Source organism: Schistocerca serialis, chromosome 5 (assembly GCF_023864345.2).
Source record: "Schistocerca serialis cubense isolate TAMUIC-IGC-003099 chromosome 5, iqSchSeri2.2, whole genome shotgun sequence".
NCBI classification, from domain to species: domain Eukaryota; kingdom Metazoa; phylum Arthropoda; class Insecta; order Orthoptera; family Acrididae; genus Schistocerca; species Schistocerca serialis.
The window spans coordinates 135,907,080-135,925,998 of NC_064642.1; the positions used below are offsets into that span (position 1 = coordinate 135,907,080).

The 18,919-nt window shown below is 39.1% G+C and overlaps 1 protein-coding gene across 1 annotated transcript in view; it reads left to right on the top strand.

Annotated features, from left to right (window-relative positions):
* Positions 1-18,919, top strand: part of LOC126482268 (eukaryotic translation initiation factor 2-alpha kinase-like) — a 191,284-nt gene that overhangs the window by 160,689 nt on the left and 11,676 nt on the right. Inside the window, exon 15 of the mRNA XM_050106249.1 lies at positions 9,831-9,995. Coding sequence (XP_049962206.1) covers positions 9,831-9,995 — 165 coding nt within the window. The remainder of the gene's footprint in view (positions 1-9,830; positions 9,996-18,919) is intronic.

An 18,919-nucleotide genomic window follows, 5' to 3' on the forward strand; every position in this document is an offset into this window, starting at 1 on the left:
CGCTCTCTCTCTCTCTCTCTCTCTCTCTGTCATAAATAAGTCTTTGATCCATGTGGACCACTTGTGCAATTACGTATAAAATATTGGGCTCAAAGGGAAAAAGTGACAAGAAAACGATGATACTACATTTTACAGCATTTGTAGGCTTAGAGGAAGCTGTTGACATTGTTGACTGGAGCACTCTGAAATTCAGAAGGTAGCGGGGTTAAAATACAGGGAGTGAATGACTATTTACAACTTGTACAGAAACCAGATAGCAGATGTAACAGTTGAGGGGCATGAAAGGGAGGCAGTCGTTGAAAAGGGAGTGACACAGGGTTGTAGCTTATCCCCGATGTTATTCAGTCTGTACATTGAACAGCCAGTAAAGGAAACCACAAAAAAAATTGGAATAGGAATTAAAGTTTGGGGAAAACATTTGCCAATTATAATTTCAGACAGATCAAAGGACTTGGGAGAGCTTTTGAATGGAATGGACATAGTCTTGAAAGGAAGATGTAAGATAAACATCAACAAAAGCAATACAAGGATAATGAAATGCAGTCAGAATTAAAACAGCTAATGCTAAGAGACTGAGATTAAGAAATGAGACATCTAAAGAAGTACATGAGTTTTTCTATTTGGGTAGCAAAATAACTGATGATTGCTGAAGTAGAGAGGATATAAAATGTATACTGGCAGCTGCAATAAAAGCATTTCTGAAGAAGAGAAATTTGTTAACATCAAATATAGATTTAAGACTTAGGAAGTCTTTTCTGAAAGTATTTATGTGGTGTGTAGCCATGTATGGAATTGAAACATGGATGATAAACAGTAAAGAGAATAGAAATTTTCAAAATGTGATGCTACAAGGAGTGTTGAAGATTAGCTGGGTAGATCACGTAAGTAATGAGGAGGTACTGAATAGAATTGGGTAATTCATGTAACTGATGAGGAGGTACTGAGTAGAAATGGGGAGACAAGAAATGTGTAGCACAACTTGACCAAAAGAAGGGATCCACTAGACACATTCTGAGACATCAAGGGATCAGCAGCTTAACACTGGAGAGAAGTGTGAGGAATAAAAATTGTAGAGGGAGGCCAAGAGATGAATACAGTAAGCAGTTTCAGAAGGATGTAGATTGCAGTAATTATTTGGAGATGAAGCGGCTTGCACAGGATAGTGTAGTGTGGAGAGCAGTGTCAGACCATCTTTGGGCTGAAGATAATGACAACAACAACAACAACAACAACAACAATAATAATAAACCATTCCATGTCAAAGTGTCTTCCTTACAGCTTGCCACCTTTGGACACCACTTCTGCAGGAGAAAGTAAGAGTTGTCCAAATATACTGTTGACCTTAACAGAGCCTTCATTGAAAGACAGTATCCTACCCAGCTCATGCCTAAACAGAATTCCTATTCCATCTCCTCTGATGACAGCAGTAAACCTGTTAATCAGCCACCAACAAGCACTCCTTTCGTCACCAGCATCACTCTGACCTTGAAAAGCTCAACCACATCCTTCACAAGAGACTGATTATCTCTTACATGCCCTGAGATGAGAGATATCCAACCAATATCGTCCAAAGTAGTAGTCTGCTACCCACCCATCCTACAGAATATCCTTGTCTATCCCCATACCAATCCTACTCCCAATCCTGCATCACATGGGCCATTCCCCTGTGCTTGACCTAGGTTCAAGACGTATCTTGTATACCTACTCACTCACTCCTACTGCAGTCCAGTCACAGGCATTTAGTATCCCATAATAAAAGGCAGGGTTGCATGTGAAAGCAGTCGTTTTATACACCAGCCATGCGGCAGTTATTGTGCAGTATTCAGTATAGCAGGAAAAGTAATCAACTGTTTGCTTGCATGAATAGCCACTACTGAACTGTGGCAAACCACAATCTCGACCATCTAGAGTTGAAAGCTGCTTCCTAGGTGAGCTCTTTGGATACTCCCTTCCAGCATTAGTTACTCTGAACAACACAGGTGGGAATTGTCTCACCAGCGTATCCTGTGCTCTCGCAGTCCTCCTGGTCTAAACCACCTCTAACCTCTTTCCCACTGCCTCACCGTACCTTATCTTTTCCCTACTCTCTTCTGTCCACAGCACTTCTTCCCCTCCCACAGTCTTCTCCTATCACTCCCTCACCCTCCCGCCTTTGGACACTCCCCCCCCCCCCCCCCATCCCTCTCTCCCTTTTCAATTCTCTCCCTTTCTCTGTTCCCTCCCCGTCTCCCTCTTCATTTCTGTGTTCCTCCTCTTTGCTCCCCTCCCTTTCCCCCAGCTCCGTCACCCTCTCTGTACACTCTTCCCCTCTAAACTTCTTTCATCACATTGTGCAGACACATGAATCACCTGTCAAAAGATCTGGCTCACACTATGCATTACCACCCTCTTTGCCTTGTGCATCCCCCCTGCCCCTGGTTGTTGTGTACATAAATGAATATGCTTTTATTAGAGAAAGAGCAAGAGCTCATGAGCTAGTGTGAATACATTTTTCTGTTGCCTGTTTCTATGTACCACATATTAGTCAGCTGTTAGTGAGTGGCTGCCTTTCCTCTAGTTTACGTATTTTCTAATTAACTCTTCTGTTTTTCCATCAGTATATCCGAAACTTCAGATTTTAATTTAATATTTTCTGATGATTTTTGTCTAATTTGTTCTTGTTCTTCTACCACCACAGTATCAGCGGCGGCTACTAGATGAATATGATTCATTATTTTTTTCTTCCTTAAACTGTAATAAATTATTTAGGAAAATCATACTAGCCCCTCCACCATTTGCTTCCCATACATGCCCAATAATACCTTGTTATCTGTAAACCAATTGAAGCCCAATAATAAGTCTAGCTTTAAATAAGGGGCAATGTTTAATGTCTATTAGAGAGAGGCTGTGTTAAATGTAACAGGTAGTCATGTCCCTACTTTAATATGTTTTCCTTTATTGCTTGTAATTTCAACAAGGTTTATTCCTTTTACTGGTAGTATAGGACCCAAACTTTTTTCTCATTTCTGCTAGTAATTCCTGTGACATTAGATGATTTGCTACTGGAATCTAAATGAATATCAACTTTTGTTTCAAAAATATCACTAGCTACAGTGGTCAATTTTTGAAAACATAATGTATTTGGCTATATGAGAAATCTACTCACCAAGCGGCAGCAGGAGAAGTTCGTAAGCTTTCAGAGCCAGTGGCTCCTTCTACTGGCAGAAGGGCGAAGGAAAATGGAGAGTGTTGAAAGAGCAGGACTGGGGAGATTTAGGGAAAGGGATAAAGTTCGGAAAAGTTGCCCATCACATTGGCACAGGAGACACTTATGGGATGTCATGAGATGGAAAGACTGATTGTTCCACACAAAATTGGAAAACCTTGTTCGAAAACAGTAAGACCAAATTTTACCAACATCGCTGACTGGAAATCAAATTTGTCGTTAGATCAGAAATTGAACTTTGTTCAGAACCCCACTCTATTGTATAATACTACACTTGGATCCACCAAAGCAGATTCGGATTTGATCTTAGGTAGCATGTAACATTTTATGTCATCACATTGTCTCTGTAGAGCTGTACCATGGGAAGCAAGGAGGAGTTGCTGTTTGGTGGCCGGTATCCTCTTTCTATAACACAAACTGCGTGCATATATTAACTGGGTTCTTCATTCATAAAATAGAAAATTGGTTAACTTACGATAGTCTTTGTGGTACAAGCTGTCTGCAATAGAAGTCCACATTAACCATACTGCTGGTGAAGTAAAAGTCCGCTGTGTGCACTATTCCGGTCACTGTGTGCTGCCAGATTCTGAACTAGAGGCTGTGGCTGCGACTTCAACTAAGTGACTCACTGTATAACAGACTGGAACTCACTGGGTGTGACAGACTTGTCCTCCAGTCCGCAGCGGCTATCTAAATACTTGTGCCTGAGAGGGTGTTGACGGCGCGTTTCCTGCGAGTCTGTCGTTGGCCTCTGTCAATCTTCTCGCAACTTCTTTTGCTGCATGGTGTGCTGGCACCAGCTTATGCCAGCACATAACATGTTGGCAACACGGATAAAATCAGCTATTGGCATGATTATCATCCTTTGACTGCAGATATTTATCGTACATTGTAGGTACGCAGTATTTATTATTGAAGGTGTTGTACTATTACTGTTGGAGCAAGTAAACAGAAAAAGAATATTCTGTCAATACGAAAAAGACTTACTGCAGGAAATTCTGTTGGCCAAGTGTAAAGATGAAGTCATTGTGGCCAGTAAGGTAAAGGCATGGAGAAAAGTTACTGTAGACTTTAATTCTCTTGTAATTCTCTTATGGACAGCTCGGCAAGCTGTTGCACTATTTGAAAGGTTCCTTTGACATAAAATCTTACGGTTAACACAGGGTCTGTACAATCAGGGACAACCGGGAGATCTGGGAACTTTTTCATCTAGGAGAAAACCGGGAAAAACCCGGAAATTTTTTTAGAATTCTAGGAATTTTTCATAGGTTTAGTTTTCAGTTAAATTTTTGTAACTTTGACTGCTAAGAACCAATACTATAACAAAGGTTATTACTGTATCTCGCTACTGCAGAATAATACTGCAGTAATAAAACATGAACAAGAGAAAAAAAATTAAAATAAAACTTAAAAAAGCTCCATATACAATATCAAAACACAGTGTTCATACAAGCATCTGCAAACAAGGCTTTAGGAAGACTATGTAATGCTTCATAACAAAAAATTGCCTCTGATGAGCGTTACAACTGCTTAGGTTAGATTCATTTGAGCAGTTGCGAACGATCTCATGCACAAGCGCAGTTGAGTCGTGTACGAGTAATACCTTCTTGTGCTTCTGGCTGCGGAAGTGCGGCAGTTAGCTGTATTAGCAGTAGTAGCAAGCAGCCAGATGCTACCCGGGGTGTCAAACTGGCTGACGGGGAGCAGGAGAGGTACCACAGGACATTTTAATTTCCACTGTCCTGAATATAGTTTGAGGGCATCCATTACAAAATATTACACGTTTGAATTCCGCAGAGCGAAATACAGTGACGTGCAATAGAAGAATCTGTGTGGAGAGGTGTGGCATTGCACTTTGTTATCAAATAACATGTCTTACATTTTCTCGAACACGTATGTTTTATGTATAAGACTCTTGAAAGATGTGTGCTACAAAATGAACATATTTTTGAAAACTCGATTTTTTTAAATTTTTGGTGTCCTACCTCTAATGCTCAAGGAAGGTATCTAGTATTACTCCAGTTCGGAAATATCGTAGACCTGGGGCTGATGCACAGAGCAGTCTGAATTGTAATGGGGAGGTGGGTAGTCTCCGCATGACCCGTGTTAATGTTTATTGATTTTGCTGTTTCCTCTTTGTTTATTACTCTAACGTCAAATGAAAACAAAATGGATTTATGTGGCCGGAAGCTGTTAAGTGATACAGAAGGCTAAAATATATTATTAGTTTCAGATTTTATTTTATTTGCAGCTTTCTGACAGTCAAGCATTAATCGCCTTGCAGAGCAATGGAGTTATTTTTGTCGGTTTGCTAAAGAAATTTGGCTTTTATTAATGTTTTCCTCTGAGGCAGTCAACTTATTTGAAATGAAATGTTTAAGTCTACACTATTGGCTAGTTTCAATTGTTTGCTGCATTTCAAGTGCATGTTTTTGTCTTCCGGCAGGCATGGTATTGCCATAATAATGAACCAAACATGAGATAATACAGTACTGGTACTCCAAGAAAATTTACGTTCGAATCTGAACATACAGATGTGCACTTTAAGCCAAATTATGTGTTTTAGTATGGTTCACAAAATTCCAATGCTCTTGAAATATCCTCTGATGTCTTGTTTCTTTTATGACGTAAGAGATCTTTTAATGTTTTACATGTACAAACATAAGGACTTTCTGCGTCATCGTAGCTGCACAAGCGCAGTGACACCTGGTATCTGGCACTCTCTGACAACTGCTGAAACGAACCTATTTCTAACAGGTTGCAGGAAAATATTGCGAATGATTGTTTTAAAAATGTTGCTGTCAAAGTAAATTTCCTTTTATGCTAGATGAACTATGTGCTAGAATGTACGATGAATTTCTTAAATCACAGATCGTTTTACTCTCATTTAAAAATCAACTCTTTGAGGATGCCCATTTAGAATAATTTTGAGCCCAGATAAGTCATTTATGTCATTGTTAAAAATTTTACTGGTATATTTGTGCATTGTACCTTAATATGTAACAAGCACAAAGAAGATCAACATTATATGTGAAAGCTTGGCTTCTCTTGCAACTTATTAATCTTAGAGACCAATATTATATGTCAAAGCTTCTATTTTCTTGTAGCAACACTATGTATATTAATTTAAACCAATAACTTTTTCTGTTTGTGTGTTGGCGCTACTTAACAGTGATGTTGCTATTTGCCGACTACATCGCATGTCCTATGCTCTGAATGTCCGCTGTTATGGGCTTGTGAGATCACGTGACATGAGCTATGACTGGCTTACAAAAGTGTATCGCAATTTCAATTTCAGTGCTTCGGAAAGTAACATGCAGTGTTTGGTGGAATTCGAATTAATACTTTCTTAATACAAAAATATGCAGTGTGTATGTTGCTGCTTATCTGACGACTTTCCAAAACGTGTTTTTTTTCCCCTGAGTTTCGTTTTCTAAAGTGCCGAAAAGTTCTATGCCGGTCTATAAAACCACAATCATTCAAAGGATTGACAAGTTTTACAGTTTCGAGAAAAAGTATACTGTTGCTTAACACAGAAAAAATGTATTTTCGTTCGGGAGAAAGTGTGTTTTTAACTGGGAAATCCAGGAGAGGTCCAGGAATTTTTTTTCCTTACCTGTGTATACACCCTGTAGCAGCAACATGCTCATTTCAGTCAGTGGTTGGTTTCTTTTGGTTGGTTTCATCAGATAGTCTCTAAGTCTCAATCGCAGCTGCTCTACAGTACTTTTCTCAAAATGACACCTCAGCTTAAGTGGCTTGTTATTTAACTTAGAGAGCGGGTTCACTCTCACGAAACGTGTGGGGAGCTCATTGGGTCTCGTCATCGTTGCCCTCTGTGGATACATCTGAATGCTCAGATATTTGTTAAGTAAACGAAAGGAAATAATGTAATTCACATTGCATAGGGTTGTTGCACACAGAATTTTGCCCAGCAGTAGTCCAGAATGCTCAAAAAACGGAGAGTATGGTATAGTTGTAGAGGCATGGAATAGCATGGTAATGTTGTTATAATTGTTTTTACGACCAATAAAGTACAGAAAGTAGTAACAAATAGAAAAAAATTACAAGAATTGGCATGGGTTCAAGCATGTGGTCTTCTGCACTGCAGTCCACAACGCAACTTCTGACCAACTGAAATGAATGAAATAAGGTTATGTGGTTAGTTTATTTCAAAATACTTGCTTATATTTTATTCATCAATGCACATGGAATTGTGTAGCAGTTTAAAGACGTGTTCAGTAGTTGAAGATTTAAAACGAATTGCATATTTACTGCTACTCGAGCAAATTTCCCTTTCTCACTTGCTGCTAATTGTCTTTGAAATGTCTGTGAACTAATCACATTAATTAAGAGTCATCTCCCAAGAGGCGTTACAAGGTTGATCATTAACTACACATGGTAGCCCGCAAGTTCCCTAACCTAGCCTTGCAGATTGAAGAAAAAGGGGAAAAAAAAGTATTTTGAGCACCAGCGGCTTGGAAATGGCATAGTCCTATATTTATTGGCCATTTTTTTGTGTTAACAACAACGTTTTTAATTGGTATCTGCTAAACATAAAAGTGATGAATCGTAGTGCCATTACACTATAAACTGACAATTAGAGCTGAACCTGACTTTGAAACACAAATTTTCACCAATCAAATATGATCTATGTTTAACATGTATACAATGCAGATTTCCAGGTTAAGCTTGATCTGAGATCATTTTCTGTCTTAATCTGAGGTTAAATGCTTTTGTACAATTGACCCTAAGTCTTGCAATCATTTCTGAACTTAATGTACCTCAGTAAATTTCTTAATTTGTTTATAACAGTATTGGCATCTCTGAATTGTTTATTAACTTCATTCGCCACTAAATGACAGTGTTTAATTATCTCAGAATATAATTTGCCCTGTAAATGTAGTATGATGGTTTTTAAATCTGACATTCTTTAATTTATTTGAATCTTTGGCTTACATTTTTCAATAGTATGTTATTCTAACTAATTTAGTTGTTGGTATATTTTATCATTTGTTGTATCGTATTTGGCCTCGTTAACACTAGTTTGTTCTACTTGTGCTTTGGATCAGTACTATCTGCCTTAGATTATCAGCTAAAGTTTTTCAAAAAAGTCCTTAAAATACTTCTTCATATTTCTAGTTAATATAGATATTTAGTCAAAATAATAATAATAATAATAATCTGAACAACAGTTCCCCAGTTCTCAACAGTTACTAACATTTTCTTAGAAGAGACTATGAAAACCCATCTCAGTCTTCACTTAACATACAAAAGTTTTGGCACAAACACAGCTCACCAGATTCTGTCATGCAGCATGAAGTGCTGTATTGTAGAATGCGTTGGGCCACCATAACTGTGTAACATCTTGTTGATGTAGAGTAATACAAGGATAATGGAATGTAGTTGAATTAAATCGGGTGATGCTGAGGGAATTAGAGTGGGAAATGAGACACTTGAGGTAGTAAATGAGTTTTGCTATTTGGGTAACAAAATAACTGATGATGGTTGAAGTAGAGAGGATATAAAGTGTAGACTGGCTATGGCAAGGAAAATGTTACTGAATAAGATAAATTTGGGAACATCGAGTACAGATTTATCAGGAAGTCTTTTCTGAAAGTATTTGTATGGAGGGTAGCCCTGTATGGAAGTGAAACGTGGATGATAACAATGTAGACAAGAAGAGAACAGGAGCTTTTAAATTTAGTGCTCCAGAAGAATTCTAAAGATTAGATGTGTAGATCACGTAACTAATAAGGAGGTACTGAATATAATTGGGGAGAAGAGGAATTTGTGGCACAACTTGGTTAGAAGAAGGGATCAGTTGGTAGGACACGTTCTGAGACGTCAAGGGACCACCGATTTAGTACTGGAAGGAAGTGTGGAGGATAAAAATCATTGAGGGAGACCAAGCGATGAATACACCAAGCAGATTCAGAAGGATGTAGGTTGCAGTAGTTATTCGTAGATGAAGAGTCTTGCACAGGATAGAGTAGCATGGAAAGCTGCATCAAACCAGTCTCTGGACTGAAGACCACAACAACAACAGGTTGTGAGAAAAACTAGTGTAATACAAAATTAAAGTTTTGTGAATTGTTAAACAATGATTCCTGGATTAACAGGGAGAAAGTGTTTATTGTAAACTGTTTGGTTCATCCTTTCGCAATATGAGCTGGTTTTCATATATATCTCTACTGTTTTTAGGCTTTTGTGTACCTGATCGTTTTCTTATTTGGGAATGTAATTTATTCTATAACTATTTCAAGTATTTTAAACTTCTGGTGTGAGAGTAGATTTTAATTTAAAGTTCCTATGGAGATTATTTCACCATACATATTTCTGACTATTTTATACAGGGCACCAAAGAATGTGTATTAACAGTGAATCAACCACCCAGTCACATTTCAAAATAAGTAAGCAGTCCTACTAATGAGTTTTTAGTGAGGCTTACAGAGAGCTAAATTTAAATTTTTGTAGCAAGATCTAAGCACATTTCTCTACAGTATTTATTAACTACAAGAAAATTCCCCTATTAAAAGTTACTTTCTATCTCCTAACATAAGAGAGATTAATTTGTTATTAAACATTTGAAAAATGTTTTAATAATTGATTTCTTTTACCATAGCTGAAAGGCCTCCCATATGATTACAAAGTAGATATATACTCCTTGGGTCTGATATTTTTTGAACTTCTGGTGCCATTTGCAACACAGATGGAAAGGCACAGGACATTGATGAATTTGCGTGAAAAGAAATTTCCAGCTGACTTCCAGAAGAAATTTCAAGATGAGGTAACCTGCTTACATATGTGATCTGCTTTACTAGTTACGTCTTTGTTGTTACAATTGTGGAGCAACAATGTGAAAAGGACATTTTTGCTACTCATCACAGAAGTGGAAGATGGGCACATTGAAAAAAGACTGCTAGATACTATTTAGCTTTCGGACTAAGTCCTTTATCAGACATATACGAGACAAAACTCGTATTCACACATGCATAACATGAGAAGCGTACACACACACACACACACACACACACACACACACACAGAGCCACTATTTGTTTACATCTGATGAAGGACTTAGACCAATAGCTAAATAATATCTAGCAGTCATAACTCAGTGCCTCTTCTGTGTGGTGAGCAGCAATCTGTCCCTTTGATGATGTTGTTAATGCTGTTGTTCCATCCTGAGTTTCCTATTATTATGATTATATTTGGATGTCTTTCTTTCAGGTATTTCATATTTTACTACGTTACCAACTATATCTTTCCAGATGTGTGTGTGTGTGTGTGTGTGTGTGTGTGTGTGTGTGTGTGTGTGTGTGTGTAGTGAAAGGGGGGTGGGGGATGTGGTTGATGTTGCCTACTATGTTGTTACAAATGTATTACACTCACAATCCTGCAGTGTCCATTTATTCAGTGGCTTGGTGGATGAAGTCCTATCGGCTGTAACACTCTTTGCAATCGCTCAGATGGAGTATAATTGTGATTGTATACTAAAAGAACCTGTAGGCGTTCTAAAAAATGCAAATCCCTTCAAGTTGTTGTGGTAGTATGAAGTGTCTTTTATTTCAATTAAGCTCTGCAACAACACACATTTTCACAGTTTTCATTGTTATAATCTGGCGCTGCAGTGTTTATCTTTAGCATGTCCGTGTAGAAAGTGTTTAGCATGTCAGTATAGAAAGTGTCACATGCTCAGTGAAGTAAAAAAATCTGTGCAGTTAGCAACTTTTTTTATTTACATACATAAGCCAATTTCCAAATTTTAATTTGAGTGAGACAACTTTTGCCACATTTGTTTGCCAGTTTGAAATTATAGACTCACTGTGTTTACTATTTCCACATCATCTTTCATTGCTTGTGTCAACACTCGTGTGTATTGTGATATATCATGAAATTATGATCATTTGAGAGTGCTGTGAAAAACTCATACTTTTATTGTCAGTTGTAGGCCTAAACATGAATTGAACTTTTTAGAAAATTTTGATAACAGCCACCTCATTAAAAACACCTTGTTCCTTAATTTCATTGTATAATTATGTGAAAAAGGCATGTTTTTGAGAATTTTTGAATGCTTGCAAACATATATTTTCAGAAATTTTTGTAACTTGAGAGTGTTGTGTGCATAAGCTATTTTGTAGTAATTCGGCATTTGTCATGTAGTTACTGTAGCATATTGTAACTAAAGTATCGTGTTACCTCTAATTTCCCCTTTCAACAGGAGGACATATCATCAGCATTTATCGTAAAATGACACTATTTTTGTGTTTGTTAGTGACTATAACCTCAAAAAAGTTTCAGGAAACTACTAACCTACTGTTACCTTATTAAAAATCTCATTTTGTATATTAACTGTTTCAGTTCTTAGAGGGTATTAGGGTTATTTTTATCTTAACTGATTAAAAGAGAATCAGTAGGCTTATTTTAAAGTTATTTGATTACTGTACTATAAAACATTGCACCAGGCTCAGTGCAGCTCCACTGTGAATGCTGTTTGTGAACATAGGATTAGTTAGTTGATGTTTGAAAGCAGCTGGAAATCATTCTGACTACTACCACATGATTGGAACATGGTACAAATGATTGTTTTGGCAGAACTCCTGAGAGTGATGTTCCAGATGTGCCAAAGGTACCTCAAGTACTATCTTCTCCTCTATAGGAAGTGCAGGATTTATCATTACCCATCCACTTGATGGTGAGTGACGTATGGCTAGGTGCCTTCTGTGGGGAAGGCGAGGACCAGGGAAAACTTAGGGGACTATGCCGATCTGTTCTGACGAAAGAAACTGAAACTGAACCAGGGAGACTCACTTCACCTGTTGGGAAACCTGCTGTCTCCTGTGACAAGAGGTGACAAACACGAAACCATAGGGTTCTATTAATTGTCAGCAGTTCAGGTTAATGATGAATAATGGTACCATGTATGGAAATGGCAACAAGGTACAGAAAGGAACACCAGATGCACTCTGTGTGTGCCTTCTCATTCAACATGTTGAAGGGGCTATTCCAGCAGCCATTAAGGGAACAGAGTGCAACCATCTGCAGATTGTGGCCCACATTGGAACAAACAGTACCCTTTGAAGGGACACAAAGGTCATACTTGACTCATTCAAGCAACTGGCAGAAAAGTTTCAGAAGACCATGTCAGCATGAGTAGACATTAGCCATCCAAACAACAATAATTGTGTGTTCATGATACCCAGTCACTTGCACGAAATATGAGCTCTGGTGTACCGAAGCAAATAAACATTTATTAACCAATAAACACAGAAACAGGTACTTTATAGGACTTGAAACTAGTTAGTGCTAGGAAAGAGTTTGACAAGAATAGACTGTCATTACTACGAAATTATATCCTCTGTTACATTCATGGAATGTTACATTCATGGAATGTTACACTGCACACAAATAAACCCCAAAACCCAGAGTCTCTGGCAACCGAGCATGAACTATTTGACAACTCATGTAAACATAGCAGCCGGGGACAGTAAATGATGATCTTGTTCATCATAAGCAGCCTTGTGTATGGAGTTTCAGCGAAGTTGACAGTTTGCAGCATCATCCCCAGAAATGCTCCCAGCCCCCTGGTTCTGAGTCAAGCAGAAAGACTGAACTAGAGACATTGAAAGTTCTGTAACAAGCTTGGCTGCAACTTCCTGGACCTGCACCATTGTGTTGAGAACTGTTGAGTCCCCCCAAATTGGACAGGGATGCACTATACATCAGTGGACGCTACCCACAGCACGTGAGGTTCACACAAGGTTTCTTTTTAGGTTAGGTGACTCTCCATCCAGTCGAGATAGCTGCTGTGATGACATGGAAAAAAATACCCTCTACAGGGGAGAGTATTAACATCCTAGTAATGATTTTTTGAAGCATTTGCAACTAAATGCCAGAGTTCGAAGCACTCCTAAAAAGCTGTGGAGTTCACATTACGCTAGATACAGAAAGTTGGTTGAAACTCAAAATTGATACAGGGTGTATAGACTCGGGACAACCGGGAGATCCAGGAAAGACCCGGGAATTTTTTCATCCGGGAGAAAACCGGGAATTTTTTAGAATTCCAGGAATTTTTCATTGCTTTAGTTTTCAGTTAATTTTTTGTAATTTTGGCTGGTAAGAACCGATACTCTAACAAAGGATATAACTATCCCGCCACTGCAACAACATTACATGAACGAGAGAATAAAACTAAAATTGCGGAGGAAATGCGCCATATAAAAAAACACAGGGCTCATACAAGTGTCTGCCAACAGCAAAATGTGTGAAAGACTATGTAATGCATCGTAACACAAAATTACCTCCGATGTTCGTGACGTCACAACTGTTTACATTAGATCCATTTAAGCAGTTACGGGCAGGCTCATGCGCATGCGCAGTCGAGTCGCGTATGAGTCATACCTTCTCCCGCTTCTGTCTACAAAAATGTCGCTGCTGGCTGTGTAAGCAGCAAACCGTGGTATACGAACCGGGCGGAAATTTCGAGGGGGGGCGGGGGCAAACTCATATTCTTAAGGAAGAAAACCTTGTCACAAAGCGCCTAGCATCGAGCGCACGTTGGTCTATCGATTGTTCAAATGATTTTGAAGCGCATCCCTGTTGGTTTTTGAGAATTTTTGAACACATTCTAAGTTGATTTCTGAATGAATCATAAGTTGATTTTTGAATGCGTGCATAGTGTACGTGATGTCTCTGCCTGGGGAATCCTCGTCGCATCTAAAAATAAACTTTCAAGCAGACATAAGGGGGCGGGGCTATATGAGTTCAGTGGAATAAAGCCGAACGGGTGAATGCCAACTGCTGTTTGTTTATGTGATTGATTGGGTATGCGAATGATCAGTGTTGTTTAAATTACTAGCGAAGTCCATAGATTCAGACTACGAGAGTGGAAATAAGAGACGAACAGGGATAACTGGTAAGAAAGATTAAGTATTATCTTCTCGGTTTATCCAAGAAAATGAAATTTTGAAAGAAAATTTAGATCAAATCGCTAACCTAGAAAGGGCAAGTTGTATAGTCCCCAACTAGCAGCTGCTAGGTTATGTTGTCGGAGTAGCGCGGAAAACGTGTTGTACGAACGTCTAACCAGAGCATAATCGCTGGATAACTAAACGGGTCTACTATTGCCTCGGTTTGAAATATCGTAGATCAGGGGCTGATACGCAGAGGAGTCTGAGTGTCGTAAGTTGTAGTGCGGGGGGCTAGTCTCCACGTGATCCTTGTTTACATTTAGTTATTTTGCTGTTTGCTCTTCGTTTAGTGCTCTCACATCAAATGAAAACAAAGTGATTTCTGTGGCTGGGAGCTATCAAGTGAATAAAAATACATTCACGTAATTATGGAAGGCTAAAATGTGTTATTAGTTTCAGATTTTATTTCCACCTTTCTGACAGTCAAGCATTAATCGCCTTGCAGAATAATGAAGTTACTTTTGTCGCTTTGCTGCAGAAATCCGGCGTTTGATCTATTTTTCCGCTGAGACAGCCAATTTATTTGAAACAAAGTGTTTACCACACTATTGGCTAGTTTCAACTGTTCGCTGCATTTCAAATGCATCGCCATAATAAAGAACTCAACATGAGATAATACAGTACTCGTACCCCAAGAAAACTGACATCCTGAACACCACACTGAAGAGCTTAATATCAAGTCGAGGCCTACTTCATTGGCAATCTGGACATATGAATGTACACTGCAAGGCAAATTATTCGTTGCAGTATGGTTCACGAAATTCCGACGCTCTTGGAGTATCCTCTGATGTCTTGTTTCTTTTATGACTTAATGTAAGGTCTTTCAATGTTTCACACATACGGGCTTCCTACGTCATCGCAGCTGCGCAAGCGCAGTGATGCCTCTTATCTGCCGGAACAAATCTATTTTTAACAGATCTCGGGAAAATATTGCGAATTGTGGTTTGAAAAGCGTTATTTTCAAAGTAAATTTCCTTTTACTCAAGATGAACTATGTGCGAGAATGTACGATGAATTTCTTAAATCACAGAGCATTTGACACTCGTTTAAAAATCAACTCTTTGATGACAATCCATTTGGAAGAATTTCCAGCCCAGAAGATCAGAGATTAATGACGGCATTAAACATTTTACTGGCACATTTGTGTGTAAAACGTCCAAAAAAGATCAACATTATATGTGGAAGCTTAGCTTCTCTTGCAGCTTACAAATCGTAGAGACCAATACCATATCTGAAAGCTTTTTTCTTGCAGCAGCACTATTTATATTAACTTTACCTATTTGTGTGTTCGCGCTACTTAACAATGATGTTGCTATTGGCTGACTACATCACGTGTCCTATGCTCTGAATATCCGCTGTCATCGACTGGCGAGATCACGTGACATGAGCTATGACTGGCTTACAAAAGTGCATCGCAATCTCGATTTCAATGCATCGGAGAGTAACAAGTGGTGTTTGGTGGAATGCGAATTTATTCTTTCGTAACATGAAAATTTGCAGAGTACATGTTGCTGCACATCAAAGAACTTTCCAAAACGTGTTTTTTTTTCCTGTGAGTTTCGTTTTCTAAAGTGCTGGGAAATCCTAAGCCGCTGTATAGAACCATAACCATTCAAATGATTCATACGTTTTACAGTTCTGAGGGAAAGTATACTGTCACTTAACACGGAAAAAGTGTATTTTCACCCGGGAGAAACTGTATCTTCAACCGGGAGATCCGGGAAAAATCCAGGAATTTTTTTTTCCTTGTCCACGTATACACCCTGTGATAGCAGTTAGATAGCTGGGCAAAATTTAAGCATCTATTGAAAGGATAGGCAAAATGCAAATAGACATGATAAAACTAAAGTCTTATATCATGAATGGGTGGGAGATCATGAAAGGCAGTCTTAATCACCAAACTGGAAAGATTTTCCTTATTCTTAATGCCTGCAGGCATCTTTTCATCATGAACTATGAACTGGCTATGTTATTGTAACTGTTAAGTGTAGGTGACTGTAATGGATGCATGTGTAATGTAGTGTCATGTTGGCGTTAGAGATGTTAAGAGAAGGGAGAGGATGAAACACAGTACCAGCACACAGTCTACTGCTCTCGAAGAGCACCAAGGGGGCTACCAAACTTAACGTCCCCATCCAATGCGTGAATCACCCCAAAACCATTGCTGAACTGAAAACAACCATTCAGGAGGTTATCGACAGCATCAAGGTTCCAACACTTTAGCGGGTCATACGGAATTTCACTATTCATCTGCGCCACATCACCGGCAGTGATGGCGGGCATACTGAATGTGTCATAACCTAAATCTGAATGTCTGTAGTGACATTTACACGTTGAATAAAAATGTGTGCAAGCCGTAGTTTGTAACTAATTTACTTTTTTTCCCAATAATTGTCACCACATAAATGACTGCTTCACAGCTTGCTCCATGTGGATTCTTCCTACCAACGCCAGCTTTTCTTAATTACGCAGGTGGTAACTCCTCCAAAACATACTGTTCATTCCTGTAACCCCCTGCCCTCAGCTTTCACTAGTCTCTGTCCTCCATCTAGTTTTCCGTGCCCCCACTCCAGCATTAAAAATGCCTTCTATCCCACCAACACTCCTGCTAGTCTGTTTCCCTTCTCTGCCTCTGTATGTACTCTTCACCACCCCTCCCCTCCTCCCAGTTCAGCCTCCTGACTTCACCTAGCAGCCCTATCGTGTCCCCACCAAAGCCCTGTGTGCTCCCACAGGCAGCACAGCATCTTCCCACACCTCTACCCTACCATCCCTCCCCCTCTCCACCCCAAGCCTTTCCATTACCCCCACCACCCAACCCAGCAGATTACTGCTTATGTCAGACACAGTCACAGTCTGCAGTTTGGCCCCAACACCTGGAGATAATGGCAATTGTGAGTTGTGCATCTGTGAATGTGCAGTCCATTTTTTTTGAAGGAGTACTTTCGTATGAAAGCTTAAATATTTAATGGTTTTCTTGTTTGTGGCAGTCTGCAACTCAACAGCTCCTCTGCACAGTAAGTAGCAGTCTATTCTGTTCATATTGTTGTTATTCAATTCTGGACTTTCCATTGTGTGAGTGTAACATTTTGTAAGAGATACGAAATGAAGTTTCAAAAATAGGTTTTAAGTGAGAAACATACTACAGTGCCCTACATATCACTCTGGTATAGATTGTAGAACAAAATTAGTTACAGCATGTAGGCACACATTTATATAGTCATCCTTGCCTTTCTCTATACATGACTGGAATGGGAAGAAGCCCTAGTACAATGGAAATTACCTTCTGCCATTTCACAATGGTTTGCAGAGTATCGATGTAAATGTAAATTTTGACAAATCGTACCATGTAGTGTATCTGCCACAAAGAAAAAAAATAAGTCGCGAAACTTCAATACTAATTCTCTAAAAGTCTGGTTTACAGAAATAAATACTGGAACTTGGAGCTGTGCCTTGAACGGTTGAGAAGTTTGAGAGTAATGGTAGAATTTTGAGAGAGCACCGGCAGAACTGATCCAAGAGACCCTGGCTGGGCTCAGTTGGGAAAAGCATGATCATTAAAGGCACATTTCCAGAATGGAGTCCCAACAGTTCTAATCTGCCAGGGAGTTTCAAAACTGCATCTTCCACATTGCTGCCATAAATCCATTTCTTATCCCCTGCCATTAGGTTTGAAGGAAGTGTTTATTTTATAATTTCAAGCAGCTCTTGAGCACAGTAGAAACACATTACACACAGCGATTTTCTGTCAATGTGGGAAGTGAATCACCACTGCTGACATTCAAACTTCTCTTGGCACAGGTTAGGTTTGGTGCATAGTAACTGTCGGAACACCATTCAAAATTTTTAATAATTCTTGTATCATCAGCATCACCAAGAACAATTTCCAGTCCCTGTGTGGGACTGGTTTGCACAGAAATCTCTCCAGTTTCCTCTATACTCCCACCACCAGTCTGCCACTAACCTGTTCCAATATTCTCATTTTCTCCAAATACTCTCTTCCACACATTTTAGCCAATTGTCACTTTGTCTTCTGCCTCAAAGCCTCTATTCATGCATCTTCCCTGGTGTTCCAACATATTTCATCCTCCTTCCATGTCTATGCTGCTTGAGCTTTGTTGATTCTATCTGATCTTGTAGGTCTAATTGCTTTATTATCTGTATGTACCATGCCTAAATCTCTCTTTCTGCCTTTCCATGTTTCAGAAAATTGGAACCAGATAGGCTCATATCAAGGTCAATACATTATTCCCGTGATTTTCTGTGGGGAATCTTTATCCCGAACCATGTTCTGACACTTCACAGAAATGCTGCTGCTTACTGTGGCACCCCCCCCCCCCCCCCCTCTCTCTCTCTCTCTCTCTCACACACACACACACACACACACACACACACACACACACACACACAAACTTCATTGTCTCCTCCATTTGTTCCCAATACGCTTGAAGGTATTTGAGAAGTTTTACATTTTTTGCAGTATATTTCAACTGTTCCTCGTGTGAATTATTATATTATCTTATAAATTCTGGCTGTGGCAGTTTCAGAGTAGGTCTTCTTTTCCAGCAAAAGTCTAGTGTAACTGTGTTGCCATAACAGTAACTACTGTAACATCTTTATTTCAGTGTATTTCTTATCCATCTCCATTCATAGTAATGTTCCCTTTATTCTTACAAAATGTTTCTCCTCCAGGTCATTATAATTCAGAATGTCAGCATTAATGTTTTCACCTATATAGTTC